This window comes from Diorhabda sublineata, chromosome 5 (assembly GCF_026230105.1).
Source record: "Diorhabda sublineata isolate icDioSubl1.1 chromosome 5, icDioSubl1.1, whole genome shotgun sequence".
Classification (NCBI taxonomy): domain Eukaryota; kingdom Metazoa; phylum Arthropoda; class Insecta; order Coleoptera; family Chrysomelidae; genus Diorhabda; species Diorhabda sublineata.
Window position 1 is genome coordinate 644,140 of NC_079478.1, and position 19,131 is coordinate 663,270.

Sequence of the window (19,131 nt, forward strand, 5' to 3'; positions counted from 1 at the left end):
GTATAAATAAAAACTTATTAATTATACTTTATCGAATTCCTTGCAAAATGTGGTTGAAGAACTCAATTTAATTACGCAACATCAAATAGCTACTAATAATAGTAACACTGTTCCTGATACTAATAAAACTTCTTCCCCATTCTTAAATGACCTAAATTCTGTTTGGCTGTCTGTCCCTCCGCATGAAGATTCTATTTCCACTAGTAAATCTAAAAGCACAAATTCAAAAATGATTCATCTCTATTGCTAGTAAATGAAGACTGAAGACTATTTCTCATGAATTGAATTTGAACAAAATATTGAGGATGAAAATTTTTCGAAATCAAAAGCCGATGATCGATATCGATTTTTACATAAAGATCTATTTAAAATAAAACAATTAAATGGAGAAAAGGTTCTCGAAATTATTTACTTTACTCAAAGTCACTTGGATCTGTATTTTTCAGACTATTTGTCTTTTTGGAAACATGCATATGAAAGATTTAATGTACATGAAACTAGTTTGTATTTTGGAAATAAAAAAGCGAGGACAATATATTCGAGCAGTTAGAAGAAAATAATGGCGCAATGTGTTCCTTAGAGTTGTGGTAACTATAAAATCTATAGTTATCCGTGGTCTTTTGTTCCGTGGCAATACAGATAACCGAAATTTTATTATGCTTTTAGAAGCAATTTCCAAATTTGTTCCTTTTCTGGCATTGGACTGATTTCATTGGGCGACTCCAGATTTAGAGTACTGCGAGCAAGCCTGGAAGTTGAGAGTTCTGGATGAAATTCTGTTTCTTTTCTTCGTGTAGAAGAAATTTCATTTAAAAATACTTTTTAGATGAACCAAAATAAGTATTAGTTGTTTTTATCAATTATTATACTATTCAATTAGCCATACTACATAGACAGCTCACGTTTCGGTTGTGTTATCGGTCGGCAAATTAGAAAAATAAAAACTAATCTAACTTATATTTGTTTTAGGTGCATTCAACCCTAGTCAATCTTCCAAAAATCATAACGGAACCATAGTTCTACGACCCAACAAACAAAAAAAAAAGAAAAACGTATTGCGTAATGCCTGTAGGATATTATAATTTGCAATAATTACTAACACAAGTACCAAAATATAATTTGATTTTGGACAGTTTGCCATGTATATGTCATGATAACTAGTTTTTTGACTGCCTTATTTTTATCCCTATCCTTCCAAACAGTATATCGACGGCGGTATAACTCAGACTTAATTTTCTGTAAAGAATAGAAGCGAATAAGCAATATTGGCGTTTTTATTGAAAAATTTATTGAAACAACAATTCAATTATTGTTATAATATAATAAAGCTCAATCTTTAAAAAAATTATCGAGGAATTCTGAGTCACACTGTTCGTGATATCTTGTAACAATATGTGTATGTATATTTTGCCCCAAAGGCCACTGGTGAAGTGCTAATATATTTTACTTTATTGTAGTACCTACCTTAGTTTGTATTTGTTGACTTTGAACTTGTATTATAAAGTTAGATAGTAGATATCTTAATGTTTTTAAGAATTGATTGTGAAATTGATACTCTTATTTCAAGTTCTTTACAAATGTAGTTTGATTAATAAAATTTCCGTCAGCAAGTGAGATATTATTTGAAAATATATTTGAGGAAAAAATAAATGTCAATTGTATTTAATCGGTACCTGATTATTCATTAAAATGACTCTAGAAAAAATAGGTGAGCAAAAATAACTTTAGCAAAAAGGTTACAAATGGAAAGGCATATAGATATCAAAACAACAACAATCATTGAGAAAAAGAATTTGAGATAACCCATTTTTTCACAAATTTAGAAGAATATTGTTTTGAAAAATTTGAGCTTTTGATAATTTCAAATAATCATAGAACTCTGGATTTTTATGGCGGTTATTTTTTTAAATTAAATCTTGATATAATGATCGATTTTCCAGTACATATATTAATTAGTCTCCCACTAGAATTGGCACAAATTATGTTACTGAATTTCGACGTATTTTTAAAAAACTAATTACATGCTGAGAAACGTTTATTCAATACATTGACAAACATCGATGTTTTCCTAAAAGAACAAAAAAGGAATAAAAAAAAACAATTAAGATCATATTTTCATGAAAATATGAGAGAAAAGTTGTAAATTAACTGATTTTTCTGTTTGTAAATTAACTGATTCTGCGTAAATACAATTTTCGGAATCTTCATGAGAAAATACATATAACCACGCGCTTTTTTTTCGATACTTTCCTATTTATTATTGTTTTTAAAAATATCATATTTGGATACCCTTAAGAAGAGGCAACCAATCATACATACACTTTTAGAACTGGTAGACTATTTATAGATTCCGGCATCGCTCGGTAGACGGCGACAAAATCGTAAAATCATAGAATAAGTAAAAGTATTGAGGTTCCATTTCAAAAAATTAGAATTTTAGTTTATCTATGCGAGTCGTATAACGTGTTGCGGATATGAAAGGCGCTACTTAAACACGTGCGTCTTCTGTACCGGATTGTCCCAACGACATTTTCAATTTGACACAGTTCTCACTTAATAGTAGTGTAGAGAGAAAAGTTTTTATCTTGTCGGTATATGAAACTTTTACATATAGGAAATGTTGTTCCGATCCAAATAATTAAAGTGATGTAATTAATTGGAAATCTTGAATATTTGAAAACCCTATTGTGAAATAAGAAAACGCCAAGTATAACCAATCAATAGTTTAAAGTATCCTTAATCTCCTAACCTAAACAAATGTTCATTAAATTTAATGATAATTTACGTATGAGTAGCAAAAAATTTGTATTTCTGTTTAGGACACTAGGTATATACTTCTAATTTTCTACGATATATCTTCGTTTTTCGAATTAGGGATTACAGGTAGGTATGTACATGAAAATGTTTATTAAGTAAAGAAAGAACGTAGAATTTAGACAGTGTTAAATTTATTTCAAGTTTCAAAGTTTCTGTTTCATTTTCTACGCAGTAATAAAGCCTTTATCAAGTGCTAAATTTTGTGTATATTCAGAATACGATTTACAAAAGAAAACATCATTCTTATCTTTGTTTGTGTTATCGAGAAGAGGTATATAAGTTTGCTTAAATAAACAAATAGGGGTGGTTGGTTTTCGAAGATATCTAATAATTTCAGTATCGATTCTTGGAACAAAAAAAGTAGGTAGAGGGTTGGCCTGGACGTGTTGTTGTGTCAATAACACATTTATATTCTGGATATAACAAATGCAGCAAAAAAAAGTAAATTCTTTGAATGATAAAGAAAGGGTATGAGAAGGTTCCACAATTTATCAAAATATCAATCGTAAATATTACATTTGGACCATAAAATAAACATACGAATTCTAAAAGTAGAATAACAATCCCTAAAAACTATCTTCTACCTACTTACCTACGAACAAATAAAAAAATATTTGAAACTTTGACATACAAAGTTTTTTATGAAACAAAAAACTCTATTATTAATTTAGTAACAACCCTATAGCTAATTATGTATTATGAGTATCTATCTATCAAAAATAAAATATGTGAAAAGCGATTCCAAACAAATAGTAGATTGTTAATTTGACTTGAGCAATGTGGAAAGTGGATCGTATACAGGGTGTAAGATCGCTAGTGAGACGTCTATTCATAGAGATATTACAGATAGAGTAGGCATGCTATAAGACGCCCATACAAGTGGGAGCGTCTGGCCGATAGAAAGAGAGAGAATAATTTATGTATTGCTGTCTCTGTCTAATGGCGCATGCGCGTTGATTAGATTTCGTGTACGCACTTTACCGTTGCCCGTTGAATCAGAGACACGCATGCGCATTACGCAACAAAAAAAGAGATAGAAATACATAAATGATTCTCTTTCTCTTTTCATTCGCGAGACGCTCTCACTTGTAGGCATGCCTACTCTATGGTAATATCTCTATGCGTCTATTACTTATAGTTATATTCATACTAAACACACTGTTTGTGTGTTTGTGCTTCATTTATGGCAATAAAAAACTTGTGGTTTATCTATGTCCGACTAATGAATACATGACAGTTCTGACAGTAGACACGAAATAAGTGTCATACGAATAATGTTAGAATTAAGTTTGTTTATGAAATGCGATGTAGAAAAATAAAAACAGAAAATAATTTTAAACAATGAAAAAGGTTGTAAGTTAAAAATATTTACGCTTAGTGACAATCCACCATTAATATGTACAATGCTACAGTTTTTGAAAAAAGGCAACAAAAACGGTATGTAGGTTGTTATTTATTTAAATAATTTATGTTTATGAGGTAATTTTAGGTCATCAAAAACACTTGTCTGTTGTATCGCTTCATCCTCCAACAACCTTTAACTCAGTTTTACCCGAATCTGAAGGGAATACATTTAAAAATGTTAATGGGAAAAATGCAATTTTACCATTATCTTCATTTGATGATGAGGGATTATTTGACATTGGTAAGCATTCTAAATAATATGATTAATTAAAAGTAATTATTTGAAATAGATTATTGATATTTTTATATTTGTTTTACACGACAGTAATTTATAGTGGTTATGAAAAATGTAAAGATTAATCATCAATACAAGTGTTAATTATGGTAAAATTGTGAATTGTTTAATTTTTTAGGGGAATACGACTCCACCAAAGAACAATCTCGGTTATCAAGAACACTTGAAGATATGTTATTGGACAAAAATGCTCTTGAATATTACATTCATTATATGGAATCCAGAAATGCCTCAGATTACATACACTGTTGGTTAGAAATACAAACATTTAAATCATTATCAAGAAACTACCACAATTCACAAAATACAAAATTACTCAACACATATTCAATTGTGCCACATGGTCAGGGTGACCATGATAGTTTATCCGTTAGTACAGATTGTGACTCTTATACAGCAGATTCTAATAGTCTTTGTGACTATTCATCAAATAATACAATATCTGAAGGAAAAGCCCCTCGTGATAACATTTGTGATGAAGAAAGTGATGATTATAATATTAATGAAAAGAAAAATGTACAAAATATAATTGATAGGGCTTTAACAATATTTAAAAAATATATTGCACAAGAAGCATCTTGTAACATTAAATGTACAGAAGATATTAGAAAAGAAATCATGGAAAATATTTGTATAACAGAGAAAGTGATGTCAGTTAACTGTTTCGATTCTGTACAGAATCTTGTTTACAAAATAATGCAGGAGGATTACTATCTTACTTTCTTAAGATCTGATTACTTTTGTAGATATCAAATTGACTTGTTAACTAGCGGAAATGTTATTCTAGATGATATACTGTATAATGAAACTGCTTTGTTTTATTTTATGGAATTTCTAGAGCAAGAAAATCAACGGAGCTTATTAGAGTTTTGGATAGCTGCTTCAAACTTTCAGCAGCAGCTAAACAACCAAAAAGATTTTTTTGATCCTATCGAAGCACAAACTGATGCTGTGGTATTATATGATAAATATTTTTCTTTGCAAGCACATTGCCCATTGGGATTTAGTGATAAAGTAAGGATGGCAGTTGAACAGAGCATTTGTGGGGAAACCGGCTTGATGCCTGATTGCTTTCACTTACCATTAAAAATAGTTGAAAAAGTACTGGAACAAAATTACTTGAAGTTATTTTTGAGTTCACAATTATTTTATAAATACCTCTCTGACTTAATAAACACGGTACAATCTGTAGATTATTTGAATGTTGAAAGATACCGTAATGCCGCATCAGATTGTAGTAGTGAAAGGAGCTTTAGTCAAAGTACATTTTTAGCTCTAGAGATACCTTGTGAAGATATTAGAAAAAGTGAGAAAACCAATGACATGACAATAGATACTAGAGAATTATATGATCCCGACGCTCTCTGGAAAAGAAAAAAATGCTATAGACTCTCTTTAGGTCGAGTTAATGAGTTGGGAAAATATGAAGCTGATTTTGAGCCAGAGCCAGACAAGAAACAGTTTAAATTGAAAGATTTATTTAGAAAAGTGATAAGTTTAGATGATGAAGATAAGAAGAGAGAAGATATGGCATGGCAAGTAGCAGAGATGATTGTAAAGGACATTACAAATGTTACATTGAGACAGCAGGATAATTGATTGGTTAATTAATCAATGCATCAATTGATCTTTTATATTTTTTATTGAAATGGAATGAAGGATACAGAAGTAGATCAGCTAATTTATTCCTCAGTCTAAAATTAAAATTCATTATCAAATTTATTATAATAATAATTGAAAAGAAAATAATTAATATGGTTATATTAATAGTAAAAATTGTGCCATATTAAAGGAAACTAATTTGACTAATATTAATTTTCTGTTTTCCCTTTGTATCTTTCATAAAATATATTCAATTTAATTTTAAAAATATTCGTATATCCAGATGTACATTTTTTTTCTAAATATTTATTGCATAAATATATATATATATATATATATATATATATATATATATATATATATATATATATACATATTAAAAATTCTAAAAACACATCTAATTTTTATATTCAATGTATTCATGTATTTTACCAACAATATCTAATAATTAGGAATCTGTAAGATGCCATTAAATAACATAGAACAGAAATATCCAAAATTTTCGATTTGTTGGAATGGCACTTTTACTTCTTTTCTCGAAATATCTTTCATGTGAAAATTACCACAAACGTTCTAATTACCTAGAAGATTAATTCTTTTGTATAGATTTGAATGGAAAAATAGTAAAGTGATTGAAAAGATCAGACATTTTAAAAACATTTCTCTATCTAGAACCATATAATATGATAGAAAATCTGAAACTTTGTATTGTCGGTACATACAAATTTCCCCTATTATATAGTTACTTCCATTGTTTCAATGGAAGTATGGAATGTTTCATTTTTCTTTATAACAGCAATTAAGTGTTGATTTTAGTTAGAGACTACTTTATTCTTTATTGCATAGGTTACTATATTTTAAGTGAAGCATTCCGCTATTTAAAAACAAACAGTAGTGGAAATCTCTTTTATACAAACCATATTTAGATATATTAAAATCTTATACTAATAATATTGAACTTTAAAAATTAAGTTTTAATAAAACTACACCATTGGATCAAGGAACGTAATAAAATTTGTTAAAATATGAATTTGTGGTTATATTCATAAAGATATACTCTAAAATTTAAAATCAAAGCAATTTCAAATAATATATTATTCAATTTTCAGGAAAATTTTGTTTATATTAAAAAATTTCATTAAAAATTTTCCATGAATAACGCGGCTTTGTTAGGAAATATGCAAATATACTTTGTATAATATGTAAATATGTGCAGATTATAATTTAATTATTTAAAAATTTTGTTAATGAGTATATGATTGTAATATAGTATGAATAAATTATATTTATATAAATAGGAAAAGTCTATATTTGAAATAAGCTTGGCTTAATCCAGGTGATGCTTTTTTACCTGTTGAGGTGTATCATTATGTGGATTCCTTTATCCACAGCTGTTCCCATTATTTCCTATCCTGTTCCTCGTTTTTCCTTGCTACCTTTAGTTCGTGTTTCATATATTTTATGACCAAACTATCTTAGTTACTCTTTCCCGATTTTGTTTGGAATTGATTTCAAGTACAAATTTATAACCTTATTCCTTATTTCCTTACTGTACTCTGTATTTTGCTTTTTTGTTTCTGTTAAGTCAAGATCGAATGTGATACTTCGATTAAATGATTTGATTTGAAATTTTTCTGTCTCTCAATTTTTATAAGTCTCTATTCAGAATACTGTACTGAACTATATTTATGTATATTAGCGTACATGATGTTAGAATACAAAGTCAATTAATATAGAAGAAAATTTAAATTGCGATGTTGTCAAACGTAATTTTTCCCGAATGAAATACGTAAAATCCATTTACTTTCTCAAAGTTAATCGACTTAAGTTAACGTTGTTTAGCTCCGTATCATATTCAAAACAAAATGTGTAAGTTGTTTAGAGTATTCATAAAATTCTAATGTACCAAAAAAAACATTTCAAAAAGATACAACGCGCATCCTATCCGTATATTTTTAGAACGAGAAATTAGCAGTAGGTCTGTTGCATAAATATCTATATGAAATAAATTTCAAGTAATAATAATTTTTCGTTTGAATAATGAATCAAGGGTGTTGGAAAGTTGATGATAGCGATGAAGGTAAGAGTTCCCATATCACAAACAACACAAATAAATACTTTACTAACATACAGTATCTTATTTTTGAAGCACAATCTTGTCGGTTCATTAGATAAACAAAATGTATTATTAGCAGGTGCCGGATTACTAAGATATTTTTAAAATATGTTTCGTTGTTCTCAGGGTCAAAATATGTTTTAAGAAATTCTAACAAACAAACTCGAATATTTGAAAATGTAGAATTATTGGGCATATCCATATATATTGTAACCAAAAAGATTATTCAAAATATTTTAATGTTATTTTCCGCTATTTGACTACCTAACCAACTTTTACCAATTGGTAAAAAACTTCAAATACTACTAGTACTGTTTCAACTATGAAAACGTATATATCTTGAAATAAAAAAATAACGTGTGCATTTTCATTGTCATAGGATATTGGAAAAAATTGATTTTTTTGTTATACTTGATTTATATAACAGGATTATGTGACTTTTTAGCCATTTAACCGTTGGTAATACATTTTTCATAGTAAATTAAAGTTCATATTTGTTTCTTTCGTAGATATTTTTATTGTTATTAATATATCTTCTTATAAATATTTTTAGTTCATCCAACCAAATCTGATAGACACCATAACTTTTCGAAAATACTTTATAACAAGTTATACTCTTCAAAAAATACCGGTTCTAAAGGTACTCTACTCTTTAGGGCGATTGTTTTTAATGTCTTCATCACAACTTGAACAACAACTAGTTGTATTGGGATTTATTCAATGTTATTCACGTCATTAATTTGAATTCGTCTCTTCTTGCATATTATCTTTGCAAAGTTAATAACAAAAGTTTATATACGATTATCAAAAACATGATACGGAAAGGTTATAGATATTCAATATTAAAACAAAATACTTGACTAGAAACTGTTAATTCCTTCGAACCAAAAATGAATCTTATTTTCGAAATAATAAATTTTATATTTCTTGTAAAACACGTGCGTTAAAGTACCAGTTTTTATGACCTCTGGTACTTGGGTTGTTGTTTAGAAGGCCGTAGCACATTGTATTAATTGCAAACACATGTTTTCTGATAAAAGAGGTAAAATATAAAGCGACAACGTATAAGGAAGTTTTTAAGTCGTTAATTTTATATATTTTTTGACCGTTACTTGTATTTAATTACGTAAGGAATATTTTTTTGCTATAATTAAATAAATTTCTCATACTAATAATTTTGAATTGTTTCTATTAACAAGGTTAATATTTTTAAGATCTATAGATTAATTTTATGTGAAAAACACGATTTAGATTATTCTCTATGCCCGACGATTTGTAACAATGATCGAAGTGAGTGATTTTTTTAAAAGATAAATAAAAATTAGTTTTCCAAGCAAAGATATAGATGAAGATGCGACATTTTCAAGTTGAAAACACCATATATTTATACTTCACTTTTCACATCATACCTTAGAGCCGTTTGAGTCTCAGTTGTGTTATAGACTCCACAATGTTTGTTCTGTATTTATGAGTGCATTTTATTAATACAACTTACATTGTAGGTTTGTAAATTGTATTTTTAATATGTGGTCACAATCAAAAAGACATAACCTTAAACCTGAACTATGGGCAGAGAGGTACGGGGAAAAAATTACAAGCCCAGAAGGTATTTATTAACAGCTTGTTGTGTTTCGCTTTAACCAATACGTTAACAAAAAGTAATCGTCAAAATTGTGATATAATAGCATGCAATAATACTTGTAATTCCCAAAATAAATTGTTAAGATTCTACATATATTCGTCGAAAATATATGAGCAAAAATTATAATGTAAACATTTTAGCTGTTTACATCGATATCGAAAATGTTTCGGACGATGAAGAAAATAAGGAATATTCAAAATGGTCGGAACTTCCTGATCTTTTGCTGGAAGAAATTTTTTCCTATCTAGAAATAAGAGAGAAATATTATGCTAGTTTAGTTTGTCGAAATTGGTATAGAGCTTTTCGCTTACCTTACGTATGGAATCGTTTTGTTTTAAGAGATAACACACTGACCAGAAGCAGATTCAATTACTACAGTGGATGGCAGGTAAACATTTTGTTTTTGGTGTTTTTTCAATAATATTCAATAACTTTGACGTCACAAATTTTGGAGATCAAACGAAAAGGGCTCGATTTATATATTTACTTTTGATTATCCAATCATCACGCAGGATTTTGTAAAATCATTTCTTTCTTTCGTCTTTTGTCGGATAACCCAAATAATCGATTTTTTTAGTATGTTTTAGACCACGTTCGTTGTCAAGCTTGTCTTGCAGGATTTGGAAAACATTTCAAACACTTGACTATAAAACCAATGTTGAATTTTTACAATCTCTACGAATTCATGAACATGATTTCCTGGTACACGGAACAAAGGGAACAGAAAGAAAATGTAGAATTGGGCGTTGGAAGCAACATAAAATTTTTCAAATTTACGTTTCCGTGTGATATGACATTGGAGGAAGACGATAACGAACGAAATCGATTATTTGGTACTGGTGGTAAGTTGTTCATAGGTTCGTTCCAACCCATCAAAAAATCGTCCTTGGCACGGTGACGATTCTGCGCACTAGAGATTACGTGTTCCAACCGGGCGTTTACCGTTATACATATGATTCTGTTTTGCGTTCCAAACGACTTAGGTATCGTTTATAAATCGCTTCAGGGACGGTCTTTTCGATACTTAGTTAGGTTTGTTCCAACCTGGTAGTCTGAACCGGTCTTGAAACGGATATCGGAAGATATTTTCTGCGCAATCTCCGGCTTAGCACGCTTCTCACCAAAAATACCGTCGCGGTAACGGTTTACAAACGAAAGTCAGTTGGAACACAAATAAGAATCGTTTGTATAACTGTAATCGCCCGGTTGGAACACGTAATCTCTATTGCGCAGAATCATCACCGTACCAAGAACGGTTTTTTGATGTGTTGGAACGAACCTGTGACTAACGAATTTAAATTACATTGTAGCTCTTCGAACGTATGGTTCAACAGAACTTTTTAGTTGCGCAACTGGTAGACAAATAAATAGTCTTTATGTTTAACATTAATTTTTTTTTCATATTTTGTGTAACGGTCATTATGAATCATAGTGAAAATTTCACTCAAAACTTACTTATTTTTTTTCTTCTCACTATTTAGGCAAAATACTTCAAGCTATTAAAAGGTTGATGGGTAATTTAAAAAAGTTGGAAAATTTACAATTGATTGATTTGATGCTTGATCCCACCGAGGCACAGTATCTTTTAGACGAAGTATGTGAATCTCGTTGTTTAACCCTAAGAACGTTGTTCCTTATTAATACCACCAAAGTACAATATGAGCTTTTACATGTTGGAGTATTTTTAAATCTGAAGGTAATTTTCTTTTGTCGAAAGTATCGCATTAAAAAATAGAATCCTTTACACAGATTTAATGCATATAAAATTCATTTCAATTGAAATTGTAGTTTTAGGGAAGTTACAATTTTTATTTTAAATTTTGCATATTCCAATGATGGTCTAACTTGTTCCATTAACTTTTTAATATTGGCTGTAAAGGATTTTAATTAATAAATGATCCAGTTTTCACATTTTTACATACGTCTCATTTATTCAAACATCAGTAGGTATCAATGTTTTTAAAATATTGTTTTCTCATCAAACTGGGTTTACCGTTGTTGTAGTGGACAAATTTTTTATACATTATCATAGTTGTTTTGCAATATTAATTTGAAAATATATTTTTTATTTTGATAGGAATTGCATATAAGTCCTCAAAATCTAGGAGATAACTTAGTAGAACTACTCGGATATACTAAACTAAAGCACTTACATATAGTTCAAAATAAATATACTTCTGATAAAATCAATATAATGCCCGTTTCTTCACGTAGCTGGAAAAAATGCCGCACAGATAATAATTCTTTGAACGTACATTTGGAAATTGAAAGCATTGACACAAAAACTATGATTTGGCAAGAAAATGCTCCTGTTAGGTCAATAACTTACGATTCTCCACAGATTGGGGTAAGTAAAGTTTGAAATTATATTCTTACAATTAGAATAAATTTTCTTTTTCATATTTTTATTCAAAAATACGTTCACATTATAAATATTAACTATTATAAATTTCTTTTCATTTAAATTTTTTCACATAAAACATAAATCTATTACGACTACTGCTGTACATATTTATTTACAGTAGCGACACGAACTGCATTCGTAAGAGCAACAGCAGTCCTTTCTGCAGAACAATCAGTTTCGTACCTGTAACGTCCATTAATAAATGAAATAAGACCGTGAATTAATTTACGTGTTCGAGAGTATATAATTTTTATAATATGTAATTAGGGCCGAACCTCAAAGAAAATTATATTCCCGTATTTGTTTGAGCGTATTATGTATATTATTATTTATAGGTGAAACTGGATGCGATAGTGACAGCTATAGATTTTTATGGAAATGATTTAAGAATTTACGGTCACAAAAATATACCTATGTTCAAACAATCAAAATTAATTACCGAAAGAGCGGACGAGAATTTAGTAATGTTAGTTCAACAATGCACATATTTATCTATGTTGGTAAGTGTATTTATATTAGTTTCATCTGATTCTATCGTTTTATTTATTTCAGATAATTACTGAGAGGATATCAACTTGTACGGTTTTGCTTTTAGCTTATTACGGAAGGAATTTAAAACGTTTATATATTCGTGGTGACGCTGTGATAATAGAAACTGACTGGAAACCGAAACCCGATTGGACTGACGAATTTTATTTTTGGTTGGAAACTAATAGTCAGACGTATGAATCGGTCGAAAAAGAAGTATCGCAAATTTTGGGATACAAATGGAGATTCTTAGAAGATGAAGAATTTAAAAGATTAGACATTAATTTACACGATTACTAAATATATAGACATATTTATATGAAAAGTTGAGTTTTAAATGTTTTTCGGATCAATTTGTAAATATTTAAATATTTTTATTGTGACGTGATATATTAGAGAAGATTTTCAAACATTTATCCATACAAAAATTTCCGAAGCTTATTATTGAACGTTATCTTTACAAGTTTAGGTACGATTAAAAGGATCAAAACACTTTTACTTATTGCAAAATACTTTCTATATATATAATCACAAATACCATACACAAAAGAGACCGCTTAAACTAATAAGTAAAAAGAGCTTAAAAACAAGCTTAAATATAACAACATGTAAAAGACCGTCTGATACAAGAGTTTTTAACGATTTCACAATGAAATCTATTATATCTTAGTTTAAGTTTAACATTTCATTCCAGTGTAACTAAGTAGAAAACTTTTCTCGCTTAAATCTGTTATGTGATTCTTAACTTGAAAAAAATTGTGCTGAAATAGATTTTCTATTTGGTTAGTGGCTCAAACTTTAAATATTTATTTGTGTGCAATATTTAGTTTTTCGTCAAAGAATCCTTCTAGAACAAAATGAGTAAAAGAGAAAAAAAAAATATAAAACGCATTGATTTAAATAATAAATCTAATACTAAAATTATAAATTATATTCCAATTTAAACAACTAGGATTCATGTGAAGGTACATTAATAAACATCTGTGCATACATATGACCTAAAGACTTTATATTCCTCTGCATTATAATCCTTAGAGTATTTGTATAAATGTCCGGCGGTCTAGCGATGATGGGATCTCTCCAATGAACTCCATTAGAATCACAACCAAATAATGCGGGAGAGGGAATATGATCTCTCAAATAACACCAAACGCATTCTCTCAGAACAGCAACAATCTGAAAAACATAAATTATGTAATCTGATAAATACAAACCATCTCAAAAGATAAGTTACCTCGAAGGACTTTAGATATGGTAAAACATCTCGGATACTAGACAGAGGAGGTGGTAGAAGTTGCCCCAGTGCCATTATATCTATTAACTGAATTGTTGTGTACATTAAATTTTTATAATTTTCAGAATCGTCGTCTTTACTTTGTTCACCCATACTCTTCCACTGATTTATCAAAGTGGCCGTTAAAGCCCTTATTAATACTGAACAATAACAAACTGCTGGACGATAAACTGCTACAAAACTAAGTATATCCCAAAGGAGTGGTGTATTAGTAAAAAGTCTTCTAATAAATAAATCTCTTTCCATTGTTACCTAGTACGTAGATAATAGAAATTTCATATTAATTTAAAAAATCGAATGCGGATTTATTAGTATTTTACCTTTGAAAATTCCTCCTCTGGCCATGGTAATCCGTTGTACATAACATCAGGACTCACAAATTGTACCAATAATAATGATAAAAGCGTCATACTATCCCAAGACATATCTGTATATTTGTGTTCATCTGGTAAAGCGCAACAAGCTTTGATGGCATTTATTAATTGAATCTTATTATGCGCTATTGTCTGAGAGGGAAGTGTGTCATATGTTACAGACTTTCTTTTACCCGTACCAATTATACCACCATTGAAAACAGTAGAATGTTTTGTAAGAGGTATAGTTTTGCTCTAAAAATAAATTAATCTATTGTATTAATAAGAAATAGTTACCCATATTCAACATACAATTTTTTTATTTTGCTTCAGAAGCATTTTTTCATTGTCGTTATCTATCTCATTAATCTTAGCACCAAACAGAATATTATCACAACGAAATAAAGCTCTTTCCAATAGCTCTCTAAGAGCTAATACTTTAGCAACCTTAGAATATAAACACAATCGTTTAAGTATGTTGTTTACTTTTTTATATCCCTTCAACTTTGAAGCAGTACCTAAAAGTATGAATTAGTTAATTATCTCATTGCAGATTTGATATAAAAGTGATTGATAATATAATTTTGTACATAAATATTTGTGTGTATTCTTACCATTGTCCTTACAACAGGCAAAGAAATAGTTTACAGTTGATTGAGTCAAATTTAAAACCACTGCTATTGGTGGATTGTATGAAGCATTTAATACAGGTATTTCCATGGTATCCAATATATCTGCTATAACATGCATATGCAATACTTCATTGCTCAATAAAGCAGTTAAATTTGTCAAGTTGGCTTCCAAAGACCTTGTAATTATTCTAGATTTCAAGATAGGAGCTTTGTCACTTTTTTCCCACCTTTAGTAATTAAGAAAAAACTTTATTAATACTACATTAAAAAACATATGTTTAATGACAAATAAATCATGTACAACTACACCCAATACTGTTATTTTTAAAATCATGAAGGCTTGATCTATAAACTAAACAATTCAATCAAAAATTGAAAATTACTGACATTCTATATAGCAAATATTCTTCAGGAATAACGGAAAAAATCAATCCACTACAAATAGAAACCACAGGTAAATATATTGGGACCCATTCTCAATTTTGGTTCAAGGATAATATCCCACAGTATAATATAGCGAGCGAAACTTAGGAGCAAATATAAGACATGAGGACTTTAGGACTTGATTAAATTAAAATAAACGTTTGGCCTGTAAAGTTCCAGTTTTAATATAGAAAATAATGCTGGCGGCTACAATGTTACAATTAATGCTGAGATTTAAGATATACATTGAAAAAATTATTTAAAATGTGAGTATTAATCACAAAACAAGTTTATAAATAACAATATAATCTCACCTTAACATTTTCAAAAGATTATGCCACATTTGGGATAAATCTAAATTTTCTTCATTTGATGTACAAAACTTTTGAATATTACGATTTAATATTTGTTCAACTACAACAGAAAAATGTCCTCCTTTTTCTGAATAGGGCAACGCTGTTTTGTCAATAAGATCATTTGTTAAAATTTTTATCAGTAAAATCAACTGGTTATCAGTAGTAGATGATTTCAATAAACATTGAATGATTGTTATCAACAATGATGGGTAAAGATGACCTGAAATGAGTGAATATTAAATATAAATAGATCATTATAAAATAAATTTTAGAATTTGGAGATTTTCAATATACATTTCAATAGAAAAAATCAAACTAATAGAAAAAGAAATAATTGCAATATCTTAGACCTTTTACTACATCAACACTCGCAATAATAATGTCTAATTTGCTTCAGTAATTCAACAAGCAAATAATTCTAAATTTCCTTTGATCAAAATCTATGAAAAACATTTTTGTGAAGCGCTCAAAAAGTACTACAATTAATTTTACTAACCTACCTAATAGTACAACAATTTGTGCGGCAGTATCGGATATAACTTTTTCCGTACTCAGTAGCATCTGTACCAATTCTGTACTTTCCTTTGACAAAGACTGAATAAGACCAACTGCATTGTTATGTCTAATAGATTCCTCCATTTCTTGTAATACAATCGCTAAAATAAGACATAATTTCAATTTTATCACAGATGTTATGTTGACAACTTACTAAGAAGATCTTTGGTTTTATCTACTATTTCATTTTTAATCTCTTCATTTGTTTTAATATTGTCTATTAATATGCATTCAAACATGAGCTTTATTAGCTGAATACCATTATTCTCACAACGAAGGATTAAAGATGTCACTAATTCCTACGACAAAATGAAAATTTTTGCCAACATATTTAACTTAACAAAAAAAATATTTTCTCAATTATATAATTTACCTCTAGAGCTTCTGGTGTTCCAAAATATTTACACCAATTTTCAACAAAATAATACAGCCTCACAATAACATCTACCGTCACTAAAAAAAACAATAATATTTATTAATACATAAATTCAAGATAAATACATGAATAAATAAATACTTACAAAAATTTCTAATATCAATACAAATTGAAGAAAGCAATGTTGATGACAGATATATTAGTTGTAGAATATATGGCACAGTCGCTTTTTTCTGTAATCTTTCTATATCTGTGTCTTGTAATGTTTCCCTAAGGCTCCACTAAAATAATGATTACATTAATATCTGAATGTATAATATAGCAATGGTAAAACTTACAACAAACATATCCAAAATTGCTTTTCTAATATCTTCTACGTGGCTACCGGCTAAATGGCCTAATATACCAACAACAGACTTTAATTTTGGTGCATTACATTCTTGATCATAGGATTTATTTTGGCAGAAATCTTTCAGACCAACAGACAATACTCTTGTTATCACTGTATTGGGAAAACAACTACCAACATGAGCGACAACCCAATCAAAATGTGGTGAATGTTTCACAGAAGTATCTACAAGTATTTTAAAACAACTGTTCAATAAAAATCTTTTTATAAAAAATATGAAAAACTTTTGCGAGATAATACAGCATTGGATGTTCAAGTTAATGATATTTTAGAGTTGAGTCTCTTGAATTTTATAATAGTTATTTCCAACATTGGATAACATCAATTGAATAATATCATTAAATGGAAGCAATTGAACCATCACTAAGTAATTAACAGGTGCACAAAATAAAATATCGAACATAATAATGTTACAAAGTCAATGGAAAATTATTAATTAAAAATAATATGAAATATTATTTTGATAAAGTTTGTATAAGGTTAAAAAACAACATATCTTCATTTACTATTATTTTACTCTGTGATTTTTCATTCAAAGTTATTAAATATTTCAATTTCATTTCCTAGTATGGAAATAATCATACTACACTTGTTTATAGATTTAACAGTATTTTACAATATATGGACAATTTTCATTTTTCCATCAACCATTATATAATATAAACCAAGTTTAAATTTTTTGCATTCCATTTTTTATTACATCAATAATCAAACAACAATGAACCAGGTATTGCATACCTAAAAGCGCACTAATACATGCTTCTGTATTAGAATGGATGAGACTAGATAAACATTTTGTATTGATATCCATCAATGTTCTAGTTCCTCTACAGCTCATCCATAATTGTAAAGTTTCATTTAAATCTAAAAAAAAAATAATTTTGTTTATGAGAACATTTTTTTACTCAATCAAATGGATACTTTTAATATATAACAACACAAATTGAATATAACAGTATTATGCCTACTTGATGAAAAATGTGCTCTCCCAGAATATTTGCTGGAAATTTCCCCGAGTAATTCTAATGACCACGAACTTATCAAAGGTGCCCAAGCAACTGGATTATCAGCAATTAAAGTCGAAAGAACCGAATGTATATCTGATACTATCAATTCATCATCTTCTGAAGAAAGCGGCGCTTTTCCTGTATTTATTTCAGTCTAAAATAATATAAGATAGATTATACCTTTATATTTCGTTGTTGTTGTTTACCTCAAGAGCTTGTATATATATTTTTGCCGCGTTTTCAAAGACGCTACAAAGATATTCTAAAACGGCTATTTTAGTAGAAGGTAGGCATTTTAAAAGAATTAGTGCAGACTTAGTCAAATCAATTTCATTACATAGTTCTTTCTTCGTTACACCTTTTAAGAAAAAATTCAATTCATTCATCAAGTCTTGTTGTGGCGCAGTTCTAACTACGGTAGTTATATTATTCTGCGACATTTAGATAATTTTCACTATAGCTTGCTAACTATAAAAATAATATTATCGGCGATATTTTTTCATTTCTAACCATAAAATTTGTTATTATTTATTCTGTCAACGTTTTGGATACTTTTGTCAAATATTTAAGTTTAATTTAGGCATATGTTAGCGTAAGGCTTTTACTAATTTTAATACGTTTTCTATTGGTAGCTTTTAAAAGAGAAATTATTGAAAATATGAATTGTAAAAAAGAGCTATGATTAATTAGAAGTTTTGTAGAAAGTGTAGTTACCGCTAATTCTTCAATCAAAAGCGACCTGGTAAAGTTGGGTTTAACTTACTTGTACTATTAGTGCAGAATATTGCTCGACAAACTTTTACTTGACGTCATTATAGAATCGATTCCAACGTCACTATTATTTATGTTTAATTATGGGTACTTGTCTTTATTTTAGATCTCATTTGACAGATTTTGAAACATCTAAGACCAAAATAT

The 19,131-nt window shown here is 28.8% G+C and overlaps 3 protein-coding genes and 1 long non-coding RNA gene across 8 annotated transcripts; 2 read left to right on the forward strand and 2 right to left on the reverse strand.

Moving 5' to 3' along the window:
- Positions 1–4,064: 4,064 nt before the first annotated feature.
- LOC130444566 (A-kinase anchor protein 10, mitochondrial) lies at positions 4,065–6,325 on the forward strand. The gene is made up of 3 exons (XM_056779769.1): positions 4,065–4,254; positions 4,307–4,462; positions 4,635–6,325. The coding sequence occupies exons 1-3, from the start codon at positions 4,221–4,223 to the stop codon at positions 6,113–6,115; spliced, it is 1,671 nt and encodes a 556-aa protein (XP_056635747.1). The 5' UTR covers positions 4,065–4,220; the 3' UTR covers positions 6,116–6,325.
- On the reverse strand, positions 6,135–10,445 carry LOC130444570 (uncharacterized). The gene is made up of 3 exons (XR_008909974.1): positions 10,188–10,445; positions 7,470–10,120; positions 6,135–6,210 (listed from the first exon to the last, which is right to left on the reverse strand). It is a non-coding gene; the product is annotated as an uncharacterized LOC130444570 (long non-coding RNA).
- Positions 8,032–13,805, forward strand: LOC130444569 (uncharacterized). 5 transcript variants are annotated; one of them, XM_056779770.1, is made up of 8 exons: positions 8,032–8,198; positions 8,788–8,874; positions 10,017–10,264; positions 10,454–10,718; positions 11,358–11,572; positions 11,954–12,223; positions 12,616–12,780; positions 12,833–13,805. In XM_056779770.1, the coding sequence occupies exons 1-8, from the start codon at positions 8,159–8,161 to the stop codon at positions 13,106–13,108; spliced, it is 1,566 nt and encodes a 521-aa protein (XP_056635748.1). In that variant the 5' UTR covers positions 8,032–8,158; the 3' UTR covers positions 13,109–13,805. The 5 variants fall into 5 exon arrangements, with proteins under 5 accessions (XP_056635748.1, XP_056635751.1, XP_056635750.1 ...); XM_056779773.1 differs by having other exon boundaries at positions 12,876–13,805; XM_056779771.1 differs by lacking the exons at positions 8,032–8,198; positions 8,788–8,874 and adding exons at positions 9,231–9,360; positions 9,737–9,840.
- On the reverse strand, positions 12,258–18,766 carry LOC130444565 (integrator complex subunit 5). Its single transcript, XM_056779768.1, has 14 exons — positions 18,420–18,766; positions 18,175–18,367; positions 17,945–18,070; positions 17,136–17,371; positions 16,943–17,078; positions 16,795–16,874; positions 16,576–16,720; positions 16,367–16,522; positions 15,825–16,086; positions 15,070–15,314; positions 14,768–14,973; positions 14,423–14,710; positions 14,043–14,354; positions 12,258–13,984 (listed from the first exon to the last, which is right to left on the reverse strand). The coding sequence occupies exons 1-14, from the start codon at positions 18,651–18,653 to the stop codon at positions 13,757–13,759; spliced, it is 2,847 nt and encodes a 948-aa protein (XP_056635746.1). The 5' UTR covers positions 18,654–18,766; the 3' UTR covers positions 12,258–13,756.
- Positions 18,767–19,131: the final 365 nt, after the last annotated feature.